Consider the following 26,290-nt stretch of genomic DNA (forward strand, 5'->3'; position numbering starts at 1 on the left):
GGTTTACACGCAGTAGATGATGCAAATTGCCGAGAAGCGGTGTGTGTATGCGTGCGTGCCTGTGAGCGCACCTGTGTTTTCAAATATGTAAAAGAATGTTACATGCCTCAAACATACGCACATGCAACTTTTCTGCGCATTTCGTTTACATTATTATTACGTATCAATATTTCATGCATTTCAATGACTGCCACGGAACTTCATTCGCTGCGACCGCGTCCAACTATTTTTCTCTATTTTGTCAGCTCCACTTTGTCGTAGCGCCATTCCTTAAATTTAAGTTGGGACAAAGTATAGTCATGCACCATAAAATAAATTCCTCACATCCCCCCCCCTATCTTTTTGACAAAGCACAGCGAGAACGTTATGAAGGAACGAATTTAGAAAACGGCCTTTTTCGAAATTCAGCGAATTCGCCGCGCAGGCCGCGCTCCGTCAGCGCGATAGCGTTGCCATCTATTGAGCTTCCGTGCAGACTAACCCTGCCACGACGACAGTGCCGCCACCTGGGCGTTCTGTCGACAACTATGGGAGTGCGGCGGCCTGTTTGAAATCCTGGGTCGCACCTCAAGCAGATGCCACTAGAAGAATCAACGCTTTGCTGTCCTTTGCGAAGGAGGCAGGCATCCTTCCTTTCACCTAACACCCCCCCCCCCCTATCTTAGGCCACGGGCCATCCCTTCTAATAAAAGTTTCAATCAATCTGTTTGAAATCCACGGCACAGCTGCCTTCACTGCCGCTGGAGACAGTTATTCGCACATTTCACTATATATGCACACAGTAGTCAACGGCATTCACCAACATAGCATGACGTCGCGTCTTCGACTCCCGGTAGTTGCGGCCGGAGTTCTTACAGGAGAGAAATACATGAACGCTCCTTATTCCGTAGAGCTCTCACTTGGCCTCTTTCGAAAGCCGAACTGTCAACGGTATTGTAGCTCGTTATTGCGGCAAAAAAGTTATTTGCTTTATGTTCCAGAAGAGCCCGCCCTCCTATGCTCCGTCCAGCCAGGTGTGACCTGGCAACGGGGACGTGCCTCTTCTGTATATCTGTAGATTATTTTCCCCCTTTGGCTTATGCAGTAGGTTACTTTCTTTTTTTCCTATGCTTTACCACAAGGCCTGGTACATGGGGTTCGAAACAAGGGAAGAGAACCGACTCGATGCATAGCGCGCAAGGGGCAGTGAGCAGTTATGCACGATTTATCGGTCGCAGACGAATGAATAAGAGCACTTTGTCACGGCCAATTTATTTTATTGTCCCAAATCCATTTGTAGCTTCCACAAAAGCTCGTGCTCACGGGTGGAGTATATGCAGATGGAGTTCTTCTAGACCATGCTGTAAAGAAGCTCTCCTCATTATTGCGTCTAGTTCTGCGCGAAAAAGCTATTATGACGAAAGACGACAGTACTACAGGGTACACTGAGAATGCTCCTCAAATGTTTTTCGCAGTTATGAATCCACTCATATTTTGAAGAGGTTCAGAAGGGCGTTTCGTTCACGTAGATACGGACATGGCGTTCAGATATATACCATATAACAATTGAGTGCTTCTTGATGAAATCCTGGCTTGATCTCAAATAGTATATCAGGCACCCGCAGGGCTGCCAACCGTTCCGTATTTAGCGGCACAGTCCCGACATTTGAGTAAATTTTCGGAGTCTTCTTTCTTTCTACTAAATAACAATAAATAAACCAGATTTACTTTTCTCACTGCCTTACACTTGCCCGATCGTTCTTTTTTGTCTTGTGCTATATTGTGATCAACATGAAGGCCCATTTCAAAAGATCCGGATGGATTTGTCGGGACCGTTTCCGACGTCAACATCAGGAAATAAGTGGATCGTTGCGGCGACGGACTATCTCACCCGCTTCGCTGAAACTAAAGCTCTACCGAAAGGCAGCGGTGCCGCTGATGACCTGAGTAGTCCATGTTGCGCGCCTTACGCCATTCTACCAGCGCTAACAGACTTAGGGACTTTGCCTAGCTAAGCTTTTTACTTCCTTTGGACTTTGTTTCTTTGTTGTTTTGTTACCATTTCTTAGTAAGCGTGCATTAGCTTCTCGCTCTCTTTTAATGTTTCCAGCATCGGGACGATGCTTTATTTTTAAGAAGGAGGTATTGACACGTGTACGTGTTTATCAAATGATCGAGTTTCATCGTCTAACAAATGTTATCGCTCAGCGCAGGACGCGCCTGCATGTATCGGAAGTTTCTGGAATGTTATCGATGGTTCTATCTGCTGTCTGTTGTTGCCGAACTCTGTGTAATCTGATTGCACGTGCGCACGAAGCGAATGGAGCAGAACTTTCTGAAAAACACGCGGGCACCAGCGACTACTCTGGAATGCTCGATGGCTCACGTATAAAAGCTGACGAGCTTGACCGGCTGATCAGATTTCGACGACCGCCGATCGTGTTCGCCGCTATCGTCTTTCTTTGAGTAAAGCCTGTTTTTGAGGGCACAAGTTCGCCCTATAAAACGCTAGTTTCACCATTCGCAGTTTTTTCTCTTTTCTTCACAATCACTGCCACGTGACATCATTCTCTTTTGTCTTGTGCTATACTGTGATAAACATGAAGCTGGTTTTGTTTTTTTGTCGTGGTACTAGTTCTGTTGTAGACTCTAACCGTTCTGAGCGTTCCTTTATCTGTACTGGTAGCCGCTACAGACAGGGAACTACTGCCCATTTTTTGTTATAAATAGCGACATGGTAAGACTAAAAAACCTTTTAGCCCTCCTGTGGCCTATCGTTCTTTTGACTGCTTTCATTTCCATTGATTATCATTTCTACATTTGAATTTAATAAATAAAAAAGTACTTTATACTATGGTTTCGTTGGTGTAATTGGTTATTGGCTTCATACTGCCCCGTTGTAGTGATGGTGAAGAATACGCTACAGTAAGAGCTCTGAATCACGAAATTCCTCATTGGGAGAAGCTGTGCCCCGAAAAAAAAAAAGAAAGAACAAGTGACACTCAATGCGCAAGGCGGCGATTGTCGAAATCTGATCTGCGGGTCAGACAATACATTGCTTATCAAACCTTAAACTGACGATGTGTGGGCCGTGCCACGTGCTCTCTCTCTCCTCCCCATTTTTCATCCCCCCCATACCGTGCCCATGTGTAGGGTAGCAAACCGGTTGAGCTAAACTGGTTAACCTCCCTGCCTTTCCTTCTCCACTTTTTCCTTCCTTCTTTTCAGTGTGATCGCTGACTCTGGCGCAAGTTCTGAATGTGCACCGCTATTCGCGTCGAGCAGACATTATGATTACACTAGGCTCGGCGAAAACACAGACAACAAATAGAACCAGCGATAATATTAAAGAAACTTACCGTACAGAAAGACGCTTCTTGCGCTGAGCGATAACTTTCAACATTGCTCAGCCGGTGAAATATGGCCACCGGATAAATATGAACAAGCGCACGTATCAATATTGTTGTCACTAAGGGGTATCGTGGTCCTCGCGGCCCGATCCTTTAACGCGGCAGCGTTAAGGGCCGCACCCAACGTTCACCGTCGTTTCGGTAAACATCGTTTCGAAGCACGCATATGCAACCACTCTGATCACCAAAGTTGCTCTACCTTTCCTTTCATTCTTTACAAATTTATTCCTCGGAATTTTGAGAATGACAGCCCACAAAACAAATGTCATGTAAACAAATAACCTACAGCACATACCTTTATGTTAGATCTCATACTGAAATATTAAAAGTGTGAAACAGTAGCGGGAGATCGGCCCACACAAGAGGCCGCGTTTCTACCAGAAAGCTCGCCTCCGTGCGTAGCGTTCACCGCCAGTGTTTCCTGGTAAACATTAGGGTTACATAAGCTGCAGTTGCTGGGAAGCATGAGAAGCAGTCAGGGATCTTGAACGCTATCGCGTTCCACTATTAAAGGCGAAGCTTAAGCATCCTCCATTTTTTCTTTTTCATTTAGTGTCTATTCAATGTGTACCCTGGATCATTTACATTATGCTGATGCTGGCTTAGGTAGAGAGGGAGAGAAAAGATAATGCAGAGAAAGGCAGGGAGGTTAACCAGAGGTAGTTCCGGTTGGCTACCCTGCGCAGGGGGAAGGGTTAAAGGGGATAAAAAAAGAAACAGAGTGGAAGGGGGAGATAGAAAGAAAGAGAGACACGCACGAACAAAGCGCGTACACTACAGAGCGGTAGGGGGCGGCATTCTTAGAGTCTGTCGTGAAGCCCCGTATACCGCAGGAACCTTAATAACGCGAGTAAGGCCTTCAACGCGGATGTTCTTTCGGAGCATTGGCCTAAAACGTTTAGTTCTGATAGTGGACGATTGTCCAACTGGTCCAGTACTCTGCACATCACTTGTCTCTGAGCACTATATTGCGGGCGGACACAGATAATATGTGCGAGCGTCTCGTCGATTTTGCATGTGTCGCACGTGGGGCGGGCTTAAGTACCTGTTGAACGACATCAACAATTTTAAGCCCAAAATACATGTTATGTAGTTGTATGTCACCTTCTTAAGAATGTTACGCTAAATGTCACACGCAAAGGAAGTAGTTTGGTGCAACTATTTAAACCACGATCAGACTACGCTCAGACGTTGAAGAAATATGTTGAAAAATGTTTATGAACCCTCACAGGTCTACTATGGTGGTCGCATGGAAACATGTTTGTTGCATTGCAAACGCAAAACCATGCTATAACAATTTTATTTCTATGCGTTGGCAACCGAGCCGCAGCTCTCGTGGTTTCGTATTGGACTTACCCCAGTTAATGTTTCCGACACATGAGAAAGGATATATGTTTGGCTGGGTATCGAATCAGCCGATTTTGGTGAGGTTCGCTAACTTAAAAGAAAAATTAAAGTCCACGGACAAGACTTGTTCAAGAGTCAGTTCTTGAAGCGAATTGTTGAGCTAGTTGGCCAACCAACCAGTACATTAACGCGACAGCGTTAAGGGCCCCGTGTCACAGAGCATCCGGTGTCGGCGTGCGGCGTCGGACGTCCTGTGAGCGAAAATTGTCGTACATACTCTATACGACACTAAAGTTCTCTTATCACCAAAGTTGCTCATACCGTGTTATACATTCTTTACAAACTTACGACTTGGAATATTGAGAATGACAGACCACAAACAAATGCCATGAAATAAAGCAACGAAAGCGCGTGCTCATTAGTTCAATCTTCTCAGGCAGAAATACTATAAGTGCGAAACAATAAATAGAAGATCAGCACACTTAAGAGGCCGCGTTTCTACCAGAGACCTCGCGTTCGTGCGTTGCGTTCGCTTCGCCGCCAGCGTTTCCCGGTAAACATTAAGGTTACATAAGCTGCAGTTGCCGGGAAGCGTGAGAAGCAGTCAGGGATCCCTGAATGCTGTCGTGTTCCACTCTCAAAGGTGAAGCTTAAGCGCCCTCCATTTTTTTTTTTTCACAAGAAATGTAGACGAGGCTGAATAACAAATTTTTCGAATACGAGAGGAATACAAATAGTAAGTTCCGAACGTTCAAAGGCCGACGTATATAATTAGCACAATAATATTTCTTCCGGTATAATTAAGTACCACACCTGTACCGACTAGAGCAAAACAGACAGCTAACTGTACCAGGTGCAAATGATTAGCATAAAACATAAACTCACAAATTTTTCGTTAACAAAACTGCACAAATATTTTCTCAATCAGTTTTAGAGCCTGGATACAAACATGTTTTTTCAAGAATGAATGAATTTTCTGTGACAAGCTTTCTAAAAATACCCAATAAATGGTTACTGAAAGAAGATCAGTATTCGCGAAAAAAGGAAATGGAAAGGAAAGCTGTTGATTTATTTGTGTGCCGTGGACACGTGTAGAAGGGCCCGTTGTAAGGGAAGAATGCCTCACTGTACCGTAAAAAAGCTCAACTATGACGTCACTAAGTAGCCAGAAACTCTAAATGATGGATGAGAAGCAAAAAGCCACAGGTTGTCACTTGTAGGCTTCCATCGCAAAACCTAAAACAAAGCTTACTTTACACATTTTTTTCTTTCTACATTGCTTTAGAAACGTGAGCGGTTGTATCGCGTCTGACATTTTGCGATACTTTGGTTAGCAAACAGAGAACAGCAGCCATACTTCAACAGTCAGTTGTTGCGAAATATTCGATAATTTTTTTATATTCGAAAATACCGAACAGTCCTTCTTCGAGCATGAATACAAATAATTAATGCGAAATGTGCTATTTGCATTCGAAACTTTCTATATTCGCTCCTCACCCATACAGCTTGCTGAAAAGTTGAAAAGGAATGAAATATCGAGAATGCAACTTTATCGTTGTTTCAATCAATTCAAGACAAGGGCGACAAAAACAAAGGTTGATGTTAACTAGTGCTTCGCAGGGTTATGTTTGATCGGTCATGTATGCCACTGCTATGGCATGTAAAATTATTGAATCATGGAGGATCATACTGGATCGCCTGCTTCACCTGGGTGCGATGGAGCCCTTCCACTCATAACAACAGCTGCAAACATTTGTTCCAAATCCAAAAAAAGAAAAAGAAAAAGGAGTAATTGAGTTAGCAATTGGAGCCAATGCAATAAAATTTTGAAGTGACGTTGGGCACAGTCGCCACGAACTGAACAAAACTCAACTTTCATGCTCGCAGGCAGTACAACGCAGCTAGACAGACTCGATGTAACAATGAAAGGGTATTAGCAATACCACAGAGAAGAACCTACGCCTATTGTTAGTCTTTCTTTTTTTATTTTTCCAGGCAGCAATATTAGAATGGAACACACTCCCATGTGATTAGGCGTAAATGACGTCACGAAAAGAAGTTTTATCAGCCTTGTCTTCTGTGTTATAGCAGAGGAATATTGCAGTGCTTACAGCGCAAAAAAAAAAAGAATGAAAGAAAAAAAAGGAAAGGGTGGACTGCAGAAACACACATCAAAACAGGACCAGCGCTGACTTCCAAGTGAATGTTTATTCATTTAAAGCCCCGTTCATATACGTGTGCACCATAGATAACATGATTACAAAAAACCTGCCATAAATTCCTTCCCCTTTTCCCTCAGTGATAGTGATGTCATGCTGTCATATGCGTTTCCTTCTAACTTAGTGAAATATGCTTACATAATTTCGCGGTCGAGCTTATCTCGCGCTAATTTTCAAAACGAGGGTTTGCCAAAGCATGGAGTGAATTTGCACTGCTTACAATGAAAGGCGCGATGCCCTCCTCCTCATTGATTGTTCACAGCCAGCTCCCATTCTGGCTCACGCTTACTCAAGCATGTTCCCGTTTGGCCTATATACCTCTTTTCACAACTCAGTGGAATCGTATAATCTACTTCCCTTGAGCACTTACTGTATTGGATCACGTGCGTTTTTTCCACAAGATTAATGCACAATTTCTTTTTCGTCGTCGGACGAACCCCTGATAATTTGCACGGTGTAGAAATAAGTATTGATTAGTTGAGTTTCGGGAAACTATTACAGTTCTCTTAGCTAGGTGTTCTTGAAGCTCTATTGAATAACGAACATTACAACCTTTCAGAGACGTAGCACGTATCAAGACGGATCTTGTTAAGAATGAAGCATGTGTGCAGATGAAAAAAACATCCTGCAGAGGTCTATAATTTACGGCATTGTTCGGGCAGCCGAGTAAATTGCCAACTTTATGCTTATTTCGGTTAAAAAGTATTTTAAACCAAGCTTGTTGCTGCATGTTACGTGACATCTTGAGAACTGCACGAAAAACGAAATTATACTAAACAAGCATGAGCGCATGCAGTGCAAAATACTCACGAAATACAAACATCGAAGAAGGCGAGCGATTTTCGAGAGATATGTGATTCAAACGATGGGCACCACGTGCATTAGAGTGCCTTCGTTTAATGGGCTTAGCAAACAGCCGGACTACTTACACGGATCAACAGCTTGAACACCTACCTAGAGTGCGCTTCAGCTTCGTTTCACCTTGTAAAGTTGTTTTGTACTGTTGGATCTTTGGCATCGCGCTGCGCTCGTGTAAGTTTAGTCCACATACTCTCGTTCTTCGCGCAGTTCTCAAAAAGTCTTCCAAATGTCTTTGTCTATCGGAGCTATAGGGGCCACTTACCGCACGTGTAAACAACCTTCAGGAAGAGGCGGGAGTCCTTGTGGCAGCTGGGATTGCCGAAGGTGCCCATGTCCGCTGCCACGGTGCATTTTCTTCGTCCATGGCACGTCGTCAGCACCGTTTCGGTCGCGTAGCTCACCTGGCACTCTGCAAGCAGGTGTCACGATGAGAACTTTGATCAGGACAGCGAAATACCGTTGACTAAACAAGGCTGTATACGGCTACGAAGTAAACTTTTGCGACAGCATGCGAAGTGAGAGGCAAGATCACGCAACCAAAAGTTGGCATCAACTACAATAATATAACTAAAAGTAGGGCCGGTTCCGTCGTGATTCACATATATCCGAAATTTTTATGCGCTAGAAAGGCATGGACGACAGCGAAACCTTCGTAAAGGCCGCTGACCATGCCTGCAGCGCTGTCACACTGTCTTTCCGTCTCCTTTGTCTTTTTTGGGCTGTAAAATTTTGAAGACCAAATAGAATTCAAGACGGTGCTACAAAATAAGCTGCAGCAAGAAGTTTCAAGAAGAAAGGGAAGGAAAGAAAAACCCAGTCCATAGATTTAACCAGGCTCCACTGTTCTTCCTAGTCGCAGTTCCTAGCAGATAGCATGCGAGGCAACGGCGATGTAGTCGGCAACTTCAAACGCGCCTCCTGCACATTTCGTTTCAGGTGAACTGTTTTTTTTTTTTTACGAAACGAAAATAAGATTTGGTCTCCCTACAATGGTTACGGCTACTGCTTTTCACGTCATAGTAAAATAATGAAAAATATACTGTAATATAAGTAGAAACATCACAGGTTTACAGGAAAATTGAGAGCGGAGTTAGCAAAAGCGAGTAAAAAAATTGAGTCCACATATACTAGTTCTGAAAGCACTGGAATAAAGAGGAACAAAAGGTGAGGACAGCTTGCATCCCCTGCTGAGTTGGGAAATCGTACACGGGGGCGCAGTTTGGTTCGTTTCGTTACATCATCTTTCCCGCGCATACAGTCGAATGCGAAAGAGCGCTACCTACCAGATAGCTTCACGTCTTGCCTTTGTGGACATTCGGGCACGCCTTTCTCGGTGCCACCGAAGTTTGCCGAATAGATGACGATGCGGAGGTTCTTGTGGCAACGCAGGTTGAGCACGTCGTTCTCGCACACTATCCGATTCGAAAACGTGGCTGCAAGAAAAAAAAAAGTTTCGTCGTTAAGAGCTCAAAGGGTGCACTGGAAGACCGTTTTGTGCACCACCTTTTATTTAGTTACATTTGTTTGTACATGCACCTCAAGCGCCCTCCAGGGGCATTGTTGTAGGGGGTTTACTATAAAAAAATGAAATCATAAAATACATTATGCAGTAAGAGGGGGCAATTTAACAGCATACGATAGATGGTACAAAAGTGAAGGAAGAAGAAGTGTATCTGTTCGGTCGCTGTTTTTATGTGGTGCTCTGAGTTTTCTGGTTTTTTGGATAGTTACGGTTACCTTTGACGACGATTGAAGATCGGGTGAAGTTCGGGTGAAGATTCGACGAGCCAGGCGCCTTACAGGTACGACATTTCTTTTTTGAAGACCTGTCTATTACCCCGCCGCTACGGTGGTCGGAAGCCGAGAACATCGTCACGAGCCTTATGCTCGTCCAAACCTAACAAGCCATATGAATGACGCTACGGGCCGTAATGAAAAGCCTGGAGCCTTGCAAGCGTCACAAAACTTCATAAAGCCGGCACGTTTGGTTCTCCCCAACTCAGAATCAACTTCAGCGAACTCAGGAATGATGGCTGATGGTGAAGCCGAGACCAAGAAACCTCGCCTAGAAGACGGCAAGGACGATGATAGAACATCGACTTATGAGCTAAGTGATGATGAAGATATGGGTGAAGATGCGCCATTTACTGTGGTCACGTATAAGAAAAAGCGAGCCGAAGGCATTCCGGTTGTCTTTCGCCCAACAAATGAAGGTACTACTTTTTGGCAAGTAAATCCAAACCGAGTGTCTGCCGAAATAGTTTCTGCTGCCAAAGAGAAAGTACAGTCTTTCAGGACGACCAGAGATGGAAGTTTCAGTGTTAGCGTTGCTTCCTTAGCATCGGCGAAACGCCTTTTGATGCTCTCAAGTGTAGGTGGCCTGGAAGTCAAGCCATTCATCCCAGAGTCGTACACGCGAAACGTTGGGAAAATAAAACATGTGCCTCTGCAGTACACAGACGATCAACTCCTAGACTTCTTGAAAGACGCAGGAGTTATATCGGCATGCAGACAGATAAGGTATTCCCGCCAAGAAGATGGAGCAGTGAAGTCATATCCACTTCACACGGTAATCTTGACTTTCAGAGACGACCGCCCTATTCCTGGAAGAATTTACTTGGGTTTCACCAGCCACCCTGTCGAGGAATACCTAGGACCCGCACTTCGCTGCTATAATTGCCAGAGATTCGGGCACATGGCGAAAACCTGCCGTAGCACACTTAGATGCAAAATATGCTCAGAAGACCATGACCACAAGCAGTGCAAGTCACTTCTTCAACCTAAATGTGCGAACTGTGCGGGGAACCATGCCGCCTCCTTCTCAGGCTGCCCACAGAACAAAGCAGCGGCGCAAATGCGTAGACATGAACTAATTCATGGAAGACAACCGCGACGCAATGAACCCGCACCAAACCTCGAGATTGTTCATCCAGTGCCAGATCACCCACCTCAGCGGGCACCGGAACCACCACAGCCAAGAGCACCAACAAGATATCCCTCCTCTAGAGAACAACCAACAGTGCAATCAAGCGACCAATCAAGAGGATCACAGTCAAGAGCCCAGTCCTATGCATCAATACTACGGAAACCCAGAGGACAACAGGCAGAAAGTAATACACAAGAAAGCTCCTGTACTCCCACACATTTCTCTCAGCGACCTTACGCATCCACTGCAGAAGTGACACCAGCTAATAGCGAACATACTACAGCATCGGTGACACAACTGATTTTGCCAATGCTTTTCGCAGCTCTTAAGGCAATCCTATCTGCTTTGCCGGAAGCAAACAACCTACCAGAAGTAAAAGCCTTGTTGCCTCTAGAAGCACTGTTGTGTCAACAATCCGGGCCGAAACTGCGGCAGGCACTACATGAATAACCGCTACAAAAATGTCTCCATATTTCAGTGGAATGCCAACAGTCTTCGAAGAAAGTGCGCTGACTTTCGTAAACTGCTTGTGCAATACAACTTCCCAATACTTTGCATTCAAGAGGCGGGAATCACTGACGACTTTCGCCTCTCGAATTATGTGATATATAAGACTTCTCGTCAAGGTGCTGTTAGCAGAGTGCTCCTGTGCGTCAGAAAGGACCTACCATCTTATCAAATTCAGTCCAGTGATTCAGACTTCCCGGAATTCATCGCATGTAAAGTATCCTTTGGCAAGCTCTGTATAACAGTGATTAATCTATATCTACAACCTTCAAACCGGATTTCAGTAGAAGCGCTAGTGGATATATTCAAAATAGCTCATTCTAATGTATTTATATGTGGCGACTTCAACGCACACAACATCATCTGGGGCAGTGATCACTGTGATGCACGGGGTAATGTTATTGAATGCGCCATAGATAAATGCAACTTGACTGTTTTAAACGATGGGTCGCCAACATTCCTTCGTGGATATAATTACTCAAGCTGCATAGATGTTACCCTGTGTTCACATGATCTAGTGAATGGTGTGGGATGGACAACAGATATGGAAACGCGCGGAAGTGATCATTTTCCCATTCTTGTTAACCACCCTAGCATGCGCTATGATATCAGACGTTACAGCAGACTAACCAACTGGCAAGCTTTTCGATACCGCCTAACGGATCAAATTAACCAACATGCAACAGTGGAAAAATTTACAGAAATTTACTACAGAAATTACTAAAATTTACTACAGAAACATGCCGGCATTATTTCCGCCTTCAAACCCAGCATAAAAACCACCCATTGGCTTTAGACATAATGAATCGAGATAGAAGTTATGTTCATATAGAAATTCAAGAAAATCTTCACATATTGCCAGAAAATGAATTTTGGAACTCAGACATCGAATATCCTCCATGGCTGCTTGCAGTTCCAAAAATTGAATTATCAGTAGAAGGGATATTCAGCAAAAGAGACATGTTCATTCAAGCTGCTCAACAACTAGCATTATACCAGATATATATGCGGTATTCAGGATACACACACGTCTATACAGACGGCTCCAGTACAGCAACCTCTTCAACTTCATCATTCATTATACCGCACCTCAACAAACAAGAATCATTTAAGTTATCTCGTGCGACTTCGTCCACAACGGCTGAACTGTTCGCAATCCTATGTGCGGTAAAATTTATATTGTCAGTAGCAGAAGCGCAAAAATGGGTAATTTTCAGCGATTCACAGGCGGCACTAACATCACTCTGCAGCACAAAGGGGAAAACATTCAGCGACAGTGTAATATATGAAACACTTAAATACCTCACAAAGGCAAGCGAAGCAAAACATGCAATAGCATTCCAGTGGATACCAGGGCATTGCAACATTCCTGGCAACACAGCAGCTGATGAAGCAGCACGACAAGCGCACCTGAAAGATGATACGGCTCCGCTCCCAATATCAAAGAATGAATTACGCTGCATTATAAGGACAACGTCTTTCAACATGTCTAGAAACACTTGGTTTGACCAGAATTCTAAGAGCTCTGACTTATATCATATTGATCCATTTATTGAATTCAAATTTTCATTGTCATTAGATAGAACTATGGAAACGCTTATTCATCGATTAAGGCTAGGCACTGCCTACACAAAGCATTTCTTACACAGAATTGGCCGAGCGGAAACCCCCGAATGTGATTGCGGATTTGTAGATGAAGATATATATCACCTCCTTCTAGATTGCCCACATCACGACACACCAAGATGCCGACTTAAATCAGCGCTAAGTAAATTAGACCGCAGACCTTTCAGTTTAAGGAAACTTTTGGGCCCTTGGCCAACAACGGCCTTGCAGAAGAGCGCTTTAAAAGCACTAAAGACTTTCTTTGAAGACAGCGGCATCGCTGGACGCTATTAGTGCTTTCATTGCTCTGTTCATTTCAATGTGACTCTATATATCCATCTGTTTGGGAATTATGTTATGTTGACTGCTTTGTTGTGACTGTGAATGATTGTTTACACGATGTATATACCACCCGCTGACTAGACAATGTGCTATTAGGCAACAGTATCGTTTGTACTTTTGATACTTTCGACTACATAAGTGTGGAGACATTTGCCATGTATACTGTATGTACCCGCTGATCCGCTGACTAGAAAATGTGTTATTAGGCGACAGTATCGTTTCTACTTTTGAGACTTTCGACTACATAGGTGTGGAGACATTTGCCATAGTCTTCCTGTGGAAACGTTGCTTTATAAGTCCTGGTGCTTGTGTGAAATGATTATTTGATATGTAACCGTGAACCCTGAATGATGTATGACGGAACCACCCAAGAGATAAGGAGTAGCCGGCGCCTTAAATTTCGCGCCAACATCTCCATATATCAAAAAAAAAAAAGATGGTCCAAAACACATTGGCAGGTCATTTTCCCTTGACATCAATAACTCTGGTGGAAAAGGCGGCACTAGATCTCTACAACTTTCTCATGACATGTTCTTTTAAAAATGAAGGGAACACTCTGCGTGGCGCGGTAAGAATCCGCGTCTGAAACCCATTTCGAAACGCATTTCTTCGACACATATACTCGCATACTTTCAAAAAATGGTCCCTTCGTCCCTTTTGCGCTGTACAGGTTTAATGACCTTTTAATCCAACTGTCAGCATCGAGCAACCTTATCGTCGTATAAACTGAAGTAAATCACTCGTACTGGGTGTAGTGTGTCTCAACCAAACGCCCCATCTCAGTTGTAGTTAATGCAAGGTATGAATGATGGCGCCACTTGTCACACAGATTCGCAACGTCTGTAACCACAAATGTTACAGCGAATGAGCACAAGAGAAAAAAAAAAAGACAATCCTTCGTGCATGTTGGAATATATGCGGAACGAAGCGTTAGAGAAGCGTTTAATCGATTGCTTACAACAAAACCACGCACAAATCTCTCTTATTTATCTTCACCCTCTGCAAGATGTAATCTGGAGCAATTATTGCTTACGTTTGATGCACCTTAAAGGTCACAACTTTAACCCCACAACATGCTTATATTTAGGCACTCCACCGCTCATAAGCTATTCTGAAATGCAAACAGCAAATCAGGTGGGATGCACTGCGTGAGGGGTGTAGTCAGCCATGTCACGAGGACGAAGAACATGAATGATGCTTGTCAAAGGACGAACAGGTGATGAGACTCCAATGACTCTTGTGTGTGCGCACAGAAAATACAATACCAGAAATACATCTAAGAATTCTACACTCATTGTGTCGAAGTGGCGCATAACCATTCTACACAATTGGTCAGGAATGGGAATACACAGAGTGGCGCGTTCCCAGTGGCCCATACACGATGACTGAATCAAAGAAATTAAAAAAAAATCAAGGTTACTTATAAGCTAACACTACATGCACAATTTTAATGTCACGATATAATATTTTTTTATTCGCTCTACTCTTCTCAATTCAGCATAGAACGCTACTCTAAGCCTGTTTGCTGAAGCCTGCGTTCAGCATACATATAATACTTATATATACGCATGTAGCCAAATCCGGTGAGATGTTGATCCAGTAGCACCCATTCCGATCACCGGGAATTTAGGCAAGGAAACCTTCGCGTTAAAAATAACATTGCGACTAAGCTGAAATATGTATCAAAAGGGACAGCTTAACGTTGTAATTTGCATATTCACTTATGATACCAGTTCTGCCTCTTTCTTTATGGTGGTGTTTTCAAGAGTGGAGTGATACACCTACAGTTCGTGCAATCGTTTTCTTCTTAGCGCATCAAGAGGCGCAACAATTAGTTGCTCTTGACTGCCTTGATCTTCAAATAACATATAATTGGTTTAATTTGATTATTTTAGTGGAAAGGACGACTGCAAACGCTCCCAACGTTTTAAAACCATTTCACGCGAACATAGCAGATATGGTATACCCAAGACGAATATCTGTGTTTTTCGAATGAATCAGGCTGAATAATGCCCCGTAGGTGCCCTTAAAATATACATGTTGATATTCTGTATATTTTCTGCATAGTTTCTACATTTTTATAACTTTCTTGAAAAGTTATTGAATTTCCATTTATACTTTTGAAAGAGATATCCTTCGAAAGTGGACATTATAGCGTCGGTAGCATCTGCAAGTGTTCTCATGTGTTTCGTTTCGCTATTTAACCTTAATCCGGAGAACGTACCAGGCCTGTCATCGGAACCCTTCCCACCTAAGAATTTCGACTTAAACCTTCACGTTTACGCGCCCTAATGATGAAAGGGAAAGTGTCACCCCCACAACTGTAGCACGTACGACGCTACAAAGGAAATCTTAGTTTCGTATTACAGTCGGGTGGACGACAATTTTCCCTTTCATGAACCTTCCTTCACCTTCAGGCAATAGGCGAAGGCGTTTTGCCGCACTTTGCCTTGTGTTACTTGTCTACCATCTGATGCAGGTTATAAAAATGAACTAAGCACGGCTATGCTACAAAAACCGGGAAAAAGGATCACTGGATCACGTACCTGCAATGGGTAACGAGAATTGCCCTATCAAGCAGTATTTGTGCCTATTTCTTTTCAATACAAGGAGCGCTCGTTAAATGTTTCCCCAGGCCCACTCTCATTTATCGCAGGATGCTGAAACTGCTCATGTGTAATAAGTCTCTACAGCTAACGTGCCCATTTGCAACTCTGAATTAATAAGGGTATTTCCTTTTATTGGTGCTATAGCGGTGCGAGGTGGCATAATGGACCCGGTGAATGCAGAGCAGTCATCAAGTCCCTTTACTTGATGACCGCACACCAAGGGAGACTTTCGGGGAGACAAAAGATTTACGGGGAGGATTCCCCGTCATATGATATGGTCAAGGACTGGTTTCGTGAATACAAATGGGGTCTGAGTTTGGTTTAAACTGCGCCAATGGCAGGGTGACAGCAATCTGGTATTGATGAACGCACCCTCAAGCAAGCCGTGGCGGCCATTTTCAACAATCATCGCCTATTCTTTCATCAGTTAGTCCAAAATATCAAGATTAGTGTGTTGCCCAAGGAAAAAAAAAATAATTCATGACAATCTTCATATGCGTAAGATATCTGCTCGCTGGATTTCCCGGATGCTCACGCCTTTCCAGAAGCGCAAAGGAGTCGAATGCTCCCAAGTTTTTTTGACGATGTGCCACACAGACCAGCCGAACATTTTCAACAGACTAATTATGCATGATGAAATCTGGATCGATTGCTATGATCCGGAGACTGAAGTCCAATGGATTTGAAGGAAGCATCCGGGATCATCGACTCCAAAGAAGGCATGTGCCCATCCGTCGGCAGGCACTGTCATGTTCACAATCTTTTGGGACCAGCACGATGTAGTCTTGATGAATTTCTTAGCAAATGGTACCATGATTAGTACGGCACACTATGCTTCACTACTGTAAAAATTGCTGGAGGCCATCAAAACTAAGAGACATAACATTCTCGCCAAAGGTCTCCACCTTCTGCAAGACGATGCCACATTTCACAAGTCACATGTTGCCCAGATCGGAGCGCACTACAACTGGCTTGAAATTTCTATCCCATCCTTTTAATCACGATGAAATCATTTCTGAAGGGCAAACATTCTCAAGATGAGGAGACTTAGATTTCCGAAATGACAACCTGGATGTTGGAGCAACGTGACAATTCCACAAGCAAGGTGCTCAAAGGTGCATAAAAAGATGGCAGAAATGTTCTACCTAGGCGGCACCTAGGTAGAGAATGACTAATAACTGTGCCACGTTTTTTTTGCTCTCTGTCTACATGAAGTTGGTCAGGGGAAATCTTTAATGAACAACCTTCGTAAATGAAAAAAAAAGACAACAACAGAATATACAGCAGAAACCATTTCTGGTTCAACCAGCAGTTCTGCAATCTAAATCAAGTACAGCGCATGAGTTCGTTAAGTAGAATGAAGGCTGTGTTTCAACACGAACAGCAACAGAATAATATAACTGCAGTAAATTTTGTTCCTCTGTCCTGCTGAAGATTTACTGTGCCATTTGCAGCGCGCATAGGATCTCTAAAGGCTACAGAACTATTTCTACTTTAAGTGACGCCCCTTACCATTAACCACGTGCCTCGAACGAAACTGAAAGGACAACTAAGAATAAAGCACACCTCCGCAATTTTAGCAAACTTTTGCGGTAACTTCCGTGCTGGAGCTTAACTAACGGTAATCGCGAAAGAATAACACAAACAATGGGTGCGGTAGCAAGTTTTAATCAGCGAGTAGCAGTCGTGACGAATAGCGTCTGAATAACACACATGTGCGTGTTTGCATGACGTGTAGCAAATTTTGGAGAATACTAAAACAACTACCCTTAAAGGTATTTCCGCACCATAGGACGTGCAGGCTACAGAAGCTAACTTTAATGCCTCAGTATTTCGGAAAAACGACATGCGTTAACTATGTAAAAACACAGAATACCATCGGCGTCATAATAAGAAAGGACACTTAAATTTCGTTGCCACAGTTAAAGAGAACAAGTCTGTGAACGATTTGGAAAAGTGATATCTTGGCACCGAATAATGTAATTCACTCATATTCTAGGCAAAGCCGCGTTTTCCATTATGGATTACATATACAGACAAGAGAGAGAGAGAAAGTGAAAAACCACCCTGTAATTGTTTTTCTTATTCTACAACGCACCGGTCCTTATATCTCTAGGCGACCACTTTTCATCTTTCTCCTTTTATTGTCTTTCTCCCTTTCCCCAGCACAGGGTAGCCAGCCAATACTTGCACTGGCTAACCTCCCCGTCTTTCCTCCCCTTTTGTGTCTCTCTCTCTCTGCTGAGGCATGAAATTCTACGACAGCAATTTTAAAGTTAGCGGCCTTGTTACTAAGACAAGATGTCTAACGTACACTCGGCCACGAAAGTTTACGGACCACAGTTACTCAGAAAACGTTCAATTTCCAAGCAGCCTTTAACAGTAGTCAGTAAAACCAAACATCACAATGCTGTTCACATACACTAGTAGAGGCTGTAAATGCGAGTGCTAGACTTCGTTGTGAGGCTGCGCAAATATTCAGCTTTCTCTCAAATCTCGTGTACCGTACAATTTTTTTGGTTGACTGTACATACAGAAGAGACTCGTGGGCTAGTTGGTACTGCATAAATTGAGGTAAAGCGCAAGAAAGCACGTATGACAAAAGCGCTGTCTTCGTCCCTTTTGTTGTCCTGCGTGCAACACTTGCACTTTGCCTCAAATTGTACATACAAACTGGAGCCAAGTGAACAGCTCCGTTCACTTACAGTACAACTTCAATAAGAAGTATCATGCTAACTCCATACACATTCATTCACACAAATAGCCAGGTATTTAATGTTTTTGCGCGGATTAACAAACACCTCAACTGGTTGAACAGCTCGCTTGAACAAGTGTATTTGGGTGGTGGAGACGTCCCAAAGCAAAAGTGAACCAACAATGTGTTCTCGTTCATTCACCAGGCAAAGGCATTACCGCATACATGAAAAGCTCATGAAGATTATCTTCTGTTTCAATAGGGCAATACTGTAAAGCTATCTCCTCGCGCAAAAATTCACAACACGAGGTCGGACGGCACTTCGACCGAATTAACAATAAAATATACATTAATCATTCATGAATCAATAAAACAATAAATATTGCTTAACAACCGCTTTACTGTAATTATTGGACTAGTCAGCATTTGCCTTCTTTTGGGCATCCTCATTCGGTTCTTTTTCACTTCTTTCTCAATAAATTACTCAGTCAACAGATCAGTACATTAGCAGCAAGCGCAGGCCCTCTGATCATAATTAGAAATGTTGTAGTACTTTTTCACGCGAGAGCACGAATGATATGTAATGGCATTGCCTAAGGTAAGTTAGCGAGTGTGTTCCCTATGCACTAAACCGCGGCCTAGTGGATGGGGAGTTCCTTCACACTTGTAAAGCTGGCTTTCCAGCGAGACAGTTTGTCGAGATAATGGCAGTGCGGTCATATTTACAACTTGTTAAAAAAAGAAAAGAAATGTAGACGTGGTTCTTGTGATTAAACCATGTTCGATACGAAAGCCCCTGCATTTTCGCAGTTCTAGCACTTCGATCCTCTTCAGCTGAGGCACACGGTGCCACCTAGTTCGGCAAATGTGCAATTCAGAAAAGCGCACTAGTAGCGAACAAGTTTGTAGTAGTAGTAGTAGTAGTAGTAGTAGTAGTAGTAGTAGTAGTAGTAGTAGTAGTAGTAGTAGTGGTGGTGGTGGTGATGGTGGTGGCACGTCTGTCAACACCCCCCCCCCCCCTCTTTTTTTTTACTTTGGCTCCAGTGCACAAGGATATGCTCTACTACATGTAGCAAAAATTCATAACAAACCGGTAGACTGTGAGCACCGTGAGCCTTCACAACCGCGAGTAAAGTATTTTCACTCACTGGGTCGGCACTTGAAGGCAACCTCGGCGTACTTGTGCACACCTGGGCATGGGTCCACCATGAACGACTTGGCGTCCGTCTTGACCGTGCACTCTTCTTTTTCCCGGCATGCTGCCTCAACCACCTGCGCACGGGTTTTGACACACCAGCGAAATTAGCCAGGCACGTCATTTTAGTGTATTACTCCTTTAGCATTTATCAGACCCCGCGACAGGTCCAGTTCCAGATGTCGACACGTATTGAGTAGCGGGTGAGGAGCGTGGGCTCCCAACAAGCAAATATGAGAGGGCTGACGTCAGGAGCCATGCGAGGGAGCAGAGTCAGCATCGGTGAGGGCAGAGGGACCGGGGAGCAACACACACACACATAAACACACACACACACACACACACACACACACACACACACACACACACACACACACACACACACACACACACACACACACACACACACACACACACACACACACACACACACACACGCACGCACGCACGCACACACACAAATACACACACACACGCACAAACACACGTGCGCACACACACACACACACACACACGTCAACAGACAGACAGACAGACAGACGGTGAGATGAGAAGCGAAATGCTGCTTGCGAGAGATAATGTGCCTATTGTAATTTGAGCGTAGATCACACACAGAAAAAAAGTTATTTACAATGAAGCAACACTCCATGTGATCAGTGGAGCTATCTTGCTTGATACGTTTGTCAACACTAGGCAAGGATTAAACTTTTCAGCCCTAAACATAAACATACCACTATAAATTATTAATTAGTTCTGAAATTAACAATGAAATAATATTAAATTATTTATTGTATAACAACCTTGCGGGTGAATTTTACATTGCCTGAGCTATCCACGCATGCGTGAACCTTTGTTTGATGTGCATTGAAAATTAAAGTTCCCTTTATTTTTCCTATACAATAAAGTTGGGGAAAGGACTACAAACAAAAGTATAGCTTCAGTTGGCTTGAGGCTCAATATAAGTAAATACATGGCAGAGAAACAAAAACGAAGTCAGCAATCAAAGTGATAACATGATACCTACATACAAGATTACATTCAAACGAAGAGCAATTGAAAGAATAAAGATTCATATACACGAAATTAAAATGTTTGAACATCTCAAAACAGTATCACATAATCAAAAATTTATGAATCCAAGTTGCAATAGATTAAATATTCTAAAAGTCCCTCGTGAACACTCTACAGAAAACAGAAAGGTGCTGGACATTTCAATATATCGCTTAAATTCTTTAAGTGTGAGGGTAATTATATTACTTTTATTCGTTTCGTGTTTATTTAGACGCGTTGGCATCAGAAATTGCAAATTTTCTTTCTTATAGTTCGTTCTGGCACGAGAAACAATAAACTTTTCAGCGCACCTAGTACGAACAATTCTATCCTTTAAGGTTATGACAGCAACAGACTTCAGGGACTCAGTCACTGCAGGTGGCGCAAATCTAAAGCAAGCCGATATTCAAAAGCAGTGGTAATACGAATAATATTATACTGAACAAAAGACCCCTAGTGTGTGCTCTATGACCAATACCAGCAATATGCCTCGCGGTTTTGTTTTGCAATACGAGTATTCTGTTAAGGTTAATATTTAATGTCGTGCTCCGGAACAAATGACAGTATTAACATGAAATGAAACAAAAAAACAGCGTGATGGATTGTTAGCTTTAGTAGCGTCTAAAATATCTAAAAATTATGATAGAATACACAAAATTTTTATCGTCCAGCACGTGAAAGGCTGGTCATCAAGCGAGACGGGGAAAAAAATACGCTCTGAAGTTTGGACTTCGAACACCACGGCATGTAGTTGCACCAACTTATCACGAGACGGTGATCAATCTCGGCTTTCTCGAAGTTGTCAGCCTGCTTCATCTGTGGCTGGTTACAATAAATGAGAAAAGTCAAAATCTTGGCGCAGCGCTAGCAGCAGAAACACGCCTAAGCATAATATTATACTGAGCAAAAAACAAAAAAAAAGAAAAACTGTAGTATGTGTTCTATAACTAATACCAGCAGTATGCCTCACTGCTTTCTTTCGCAATACCAGTACTCTGTTAAGGTTAATTTTTAATGTCGCGCCCCAGAACAAATGACAGTATTAACATGATATTGAAAAAAAAAAAAACAACGAACAGCCTGGTGGATTGTTAGCTTTAGTCGCGTAGGCAAATTAAATCAACATCTAGAAAGAAAACCAACTCAAAGACACAACTATTTCTTTTTAATATGACATATATAATTTCTTCATCTCATTGAGGAACTAAAAAAACATTCATTAAGTTTAGTCGCCCGCTCGAGAGCCCGAAGTTTGTCTTCCTCGCAAATAATAAATGTCTGCAGGTAAGACAACTGTACAGGACAATTGCTCCACCTCAACTATGCATAACGAGGTTTCTTCGGCGGCACGTGTGTGACTGCCACTGGGTGATTCGCACAAGTAGATGACATTAAAGAAGAGGAAGACAAGAGCACGGTTTTCCTAAAGCAATGTTTTCGGCGCGATGGTCAAGCCGGGCCAATCTGCCGGGTACATTGCATGTATGTACGTACGTCTGAACAATGCCAAGAAACCTACGTCCTCCTTCAATCCATTTTTAATTCCCAGAGAGGCACAACGAAAGCGAGGTGAACAAGTTTATTCTTGAGAGAGAATATAGGAAATAAGGGCAGCAAGCATCTAAGCGCGCGCGCACTCAGCCATAGCGAATGCGAAGTGCGCCTACAAAGCCCCGATGGACAGCCGCCGGAAGGGTTGAGATCTGAGCAAATACGTGATCCAGTCTGAATCCGCAATTTCGAGTGAACAGCGCAATTGAGAAGACCTAGTGCCTATGCTCTGAAACTAAAACTTCCCAAGACAAACAGCGCGCATTGAACGAACCGATTTACGAGAACCGTCGGTCAAAGAGACTTCGTTTGTCCCTCGTTAGGTGAATGTACAATTAAGGCATGTAGGCTAACCAAGTGCCAGGACACTCCTTTTTTTTTTTGGCATAGTATTGCTCTTGTCGGGGCCGCCGCTAACTTGTCCGCGCTCCGTCGATATCAGGGACCTCTTCTCTCCATCGCAGGAGCACGCATATTTGAGAAATGCGAACAGCAGGAAACAGAAAAACCGCAAGCACCGTAAAATTTACAAAACCAGAATTTGATGAAACCTCACGTTCATGGTTTCAAAATATGCTAGGTTGAGACGCTACGTCCTTCCAAATGCAAGGCAGTCGTGTCCTCCTTTACCAATAGACAGGTAACTATACCTCAGCAGACGCCTTCAATGTACACGAGGTCATGGAGCGTTGGTGAAGAAGCTTCAGCGTGACATTACCAACGAGTTTTATCGTTTTGTCGTCCTCCACCAAGCCGTCACTCTCGACAAGAACGGTCGCTTTGTTATTCCAATAATCGTAATTTACTAATACAACTGAACCTAGTATTTCTCTATCGCGTCGCATTTAAAACCACCGACTTGCTTGTAGCCATCCCACCCTGCAGTTGCTTAATAATTGTCGAGGAGCTGGAAGGTAGGCTACATCAGAGCCACCTATCAATATACACCTTTATAATATTGAAGTTAGCTCTTTCCCCGTATAACACGCCAGCAGATTCCACAGACACAACAGCATATTAGGTCTATAGAGAAAACGCATCAACAAGACAAGAATATATTTGCTAGAAGAAGCTTCTTGTATGTACCTGCCTTAATTATTAACAGAACTTCCTTTCTACCTTAAATAAAAAGAAAAAAAAACACTTTTACGTGCACGATACCGAATGTCACACTGTCGTAGCAGCTCTGAAAGTAAACACTGCTTGCTCGAGAAAGTCGTCCCCTCACCCTCAGTGCTTCCTTGGCGATGCACTCGACGCTGCCGTTGTACTCTTGAGCCGGTCTCGCGCTCGCAGCGCCCCCTTCCTCGTGCGACGGCGGCGGGCACAGCATGTGGTAGGGCACGGAGCGTCCGTACTGGGCCACCGAGATGGAGATGCTCGTGTTGCGGAAGCAGCGCAGTTGCAGCTCCTGGCCGTCGCAGGCGAACTTCTGGAACGTCTTCAGGGTGCCCGACAGAAGCGCTGCACGAGAGGGAAAAAAAAAAGCGATATTGAAAGTTTTTTTGTTTTTTTCGATTCATCATCATCATCATCATCAGCCTGGTTACGCCCACTGCAGGGCAAAGGCCTCTCCCATATTTCTCCAACAACCCCGGTCATGTACTAATTGTGGCCATGCCGTCCCTGCAAACTTCTTAATCTCATCCGCCCACCTAACTTTCTGCCGCCCCCTGCTACGCTTCCCTTCCCTTGGAATCCAGTCCGTAACCCTTAATGACCATCGGTTATCTTCCCTCCTCACAACATGTCCTGCCCATGCCCATTTCTTTTTCTTGATTTCAACTAAGATGTCATTAACTCGCCTTTGTTGCCTCACCCAATCTGCTCTTTTCTTATCCCTTAACGTTACACCTATCATTCTCCTTTCCATAGCTCGTTGCGTCGTCCCCAATTTGAGTAGAACCCATTACTAGAGATTTTATCGCTGGAGACGCATTCGTGCGGTATTCGGCATCGTTTCCAAGTTCAAAAAGATCAACCAATGAAAATTGACAAAAAAGTCCAACACAGATCGAGGTTTTGTTGCGAATGAAGTCGCTCCAAACGGAGTTGTTCGCGCGTTCAAGGCGCAACATCGTGCCTGTACTATTACTGACAGCAGAAACATGACAGTATTACCATGAAAGAAGCCCGCGAATACACGTAGAACTGCCGCGCGACTGGTCGCTCGAGGCACTGTGCGTGCATTCGCGGGCTTCTTTCATGCTCGGAAAAGCACTTTTATGCGGCAAGTATTGAGCAGCAGAAAGCTGCTTCAGGAGTTTATCATGTTGTTCTACAATTTTCACAGTGACACTTATCATCTTCTTTATAATATTTGAGAAGTTGGTTAAGTAATAATGTAATCAGGCGGAATGCAAAATATAGTCTGTATATATCCAAGTGACGGCAAACAACATTACCTTGGTTCTGTCCAGCTACGTGGCATTTGCATATTTTTAAATCTCGGTGCATAATGGGACACCTGTATGCAACGGCTGCCAACGCAAAGACCGTGAAGAAGTTTACAGGATCTGCTCGATTACTAGGGACTCGTGAACCGTGCTTATCGCCCAAGTCATTGTTTTTCTGTCGCAAAATCAAGCTAGACAATTCACTTTCAAAGAGAATATAACATTTCTAAGAATACTTGTTTTCCCCAATTTTCTGGAAAAGAAAGTGCCATGCAAAGTGCCGAATGAGATTATGAGAGAATATACAAAGTTTATGTTGCCCAGCATCTGAGATGCTCGTCACCAAGAGAAAAGGGCGGAAAAAATAAGCTCTGAAGTTTCGACTTCGAACACCATGGCATGTAGTTGCAGCAACTTATCACGCAACGGTGATCGATCTCGACTTTCTCGAAGTTGACAGCCTGCTTCATCTGTGGCCGTTTCAAAAGCGACAAAAGTCAGACACCTTGGCGCACCGCTGGCAGCAGAAACACGCCTAAGCTAAGGCCGGCGTAGCTTTCGCCTCTCGTTCGATTAACCGCGGCTCTCTCCTGGTTCGATATACTTTCCCGAACACTTCCGCTTCATCCGGATCTAGCAACGAAAATACGCCAATACTACGGCAGGGAAGGCAAGCTGTAATGACAAGCTCCTCGCCTCGTGTGTATGCCTGACAAACAGCGGGGCTTTCGCAAAAAAAACCCGTGGAAACCGGAAAAGTTTGGGGGGTAGGGGGAGGGAGAGGAGTGAGATGAGGAAATGAAAAGAAAACAGAGGACCCGCGGTCCCAGTTCCGTCTACGGCCACCGGAGCGCGCGGTGCCCAAGAGCAGGATGCGGACATGATCGAGCATGTGTACGACCGATGCCAGAGCCCTGTGCTCGATTCGGCAAGGCCCATTCCGCCGCTGGCAGAGCATCGAGCTCGCTCGCGTGCGTGCGTGCGACGTCTCTCGCTCGCAATTTTCTTCGAAAAAAGAAGTGCTCGTAAAGCAACATGGACAAGCACGCGGGGAGGCGAACGGAACGTAAATAACGGAGCTCGGGTGCCGGGCGCGCTGGTTCAAGGTTTCCCAGCGTGCGCGCGTAGCTTGAAACTGATGCCGCACCGCGGCCGCGGAGTCAGGTTTATCGCTCAGGCGGAGGGAGAGGTACTCGTGTGCGCTGTATTTACGCAGCCGAGGAAGTCGACGTGTACACACGAGCGGGCGAACGTAAGTGCGCGGCGTGGCGTCGGGACAAGCTTCAGGGACGAAGAACCGTGTGGATGCGGCTCCGGAAAAAGGAAGGACGCGCAGGCCAGTCCCGCGCAAGAGTACGGTGCATGCAACACGGTGCTACACGGTGTATAAACCTCAGCTTCCGCTCGGGTCCTTAAGAGAAAGCAAAACAAACAAGCAAAAAAAATGACAAGACAAGGACAAGTGCTGCACGTGTCTCTCAGGCGTGACGCACGGCTTCCCCAAAGTGGTGCAAAAAGCGAGCCATTGCTACAAACCAGTTGCTATAGGCGCAGCACGAATAATAAGACGGCCGACGCTGTTTTCTTATACCTTGGCC

At 44.1% G+C, this 26,290-nt stretch overlaps 1 protein-coding gene across 2 annotated transcripts in view; it reads right to left on the minus strand.

Annotated features, from left to right (window-relative positions):
- The window catches only part of LOC135920245 (protein eva-1 homolog C-like), a 671,604-nt gene that overhangs the window by 10,904 nt on the left and 634,410 nt on the right, over positions 1 to 26,290 (minus strand). For both annotated transcript variants that reach the window (XM_065454419.2, XM_065454418.2), the window contains 4 exons: positions 23,525 to 23,760; positions 19,649 to 19,772; positions 9,100 to 9,249; positions 8,079 to 8,225 (listed from right to left, as the gene is read on the minus strand). In XM_065454419.2, the coding sequence (XP_065310491.2) occupies positions 8,079 to 8,225; positions 9,100 to 9,249; positions 19,649 to 19,772; positions 23,525 to 23,760 (657 nt within the window). The remainder of the gene's footprint in view (positions 1 to 8,078; positions 8,226 to 9,099; positions 9,250 to 19,648; positions 19,773 to 23,524; positions 23,761 to 26,290) is intronic.

This window comes from Dermacentor albipictus, chromosome 5 (assembly GCF_038994185.2).
Source record: "Dermacentor albipictus isolate Rhodes 1998 colony chromosome 5, USDA_Dalb.pri_finalv2, whole genome shotgun sequence".
NCBI lineage: Eukaryota > Metazoa > Arthropoda > Arachnida > Ixodida > Ixodidae > Dermacentor > Dermacentor albipictus.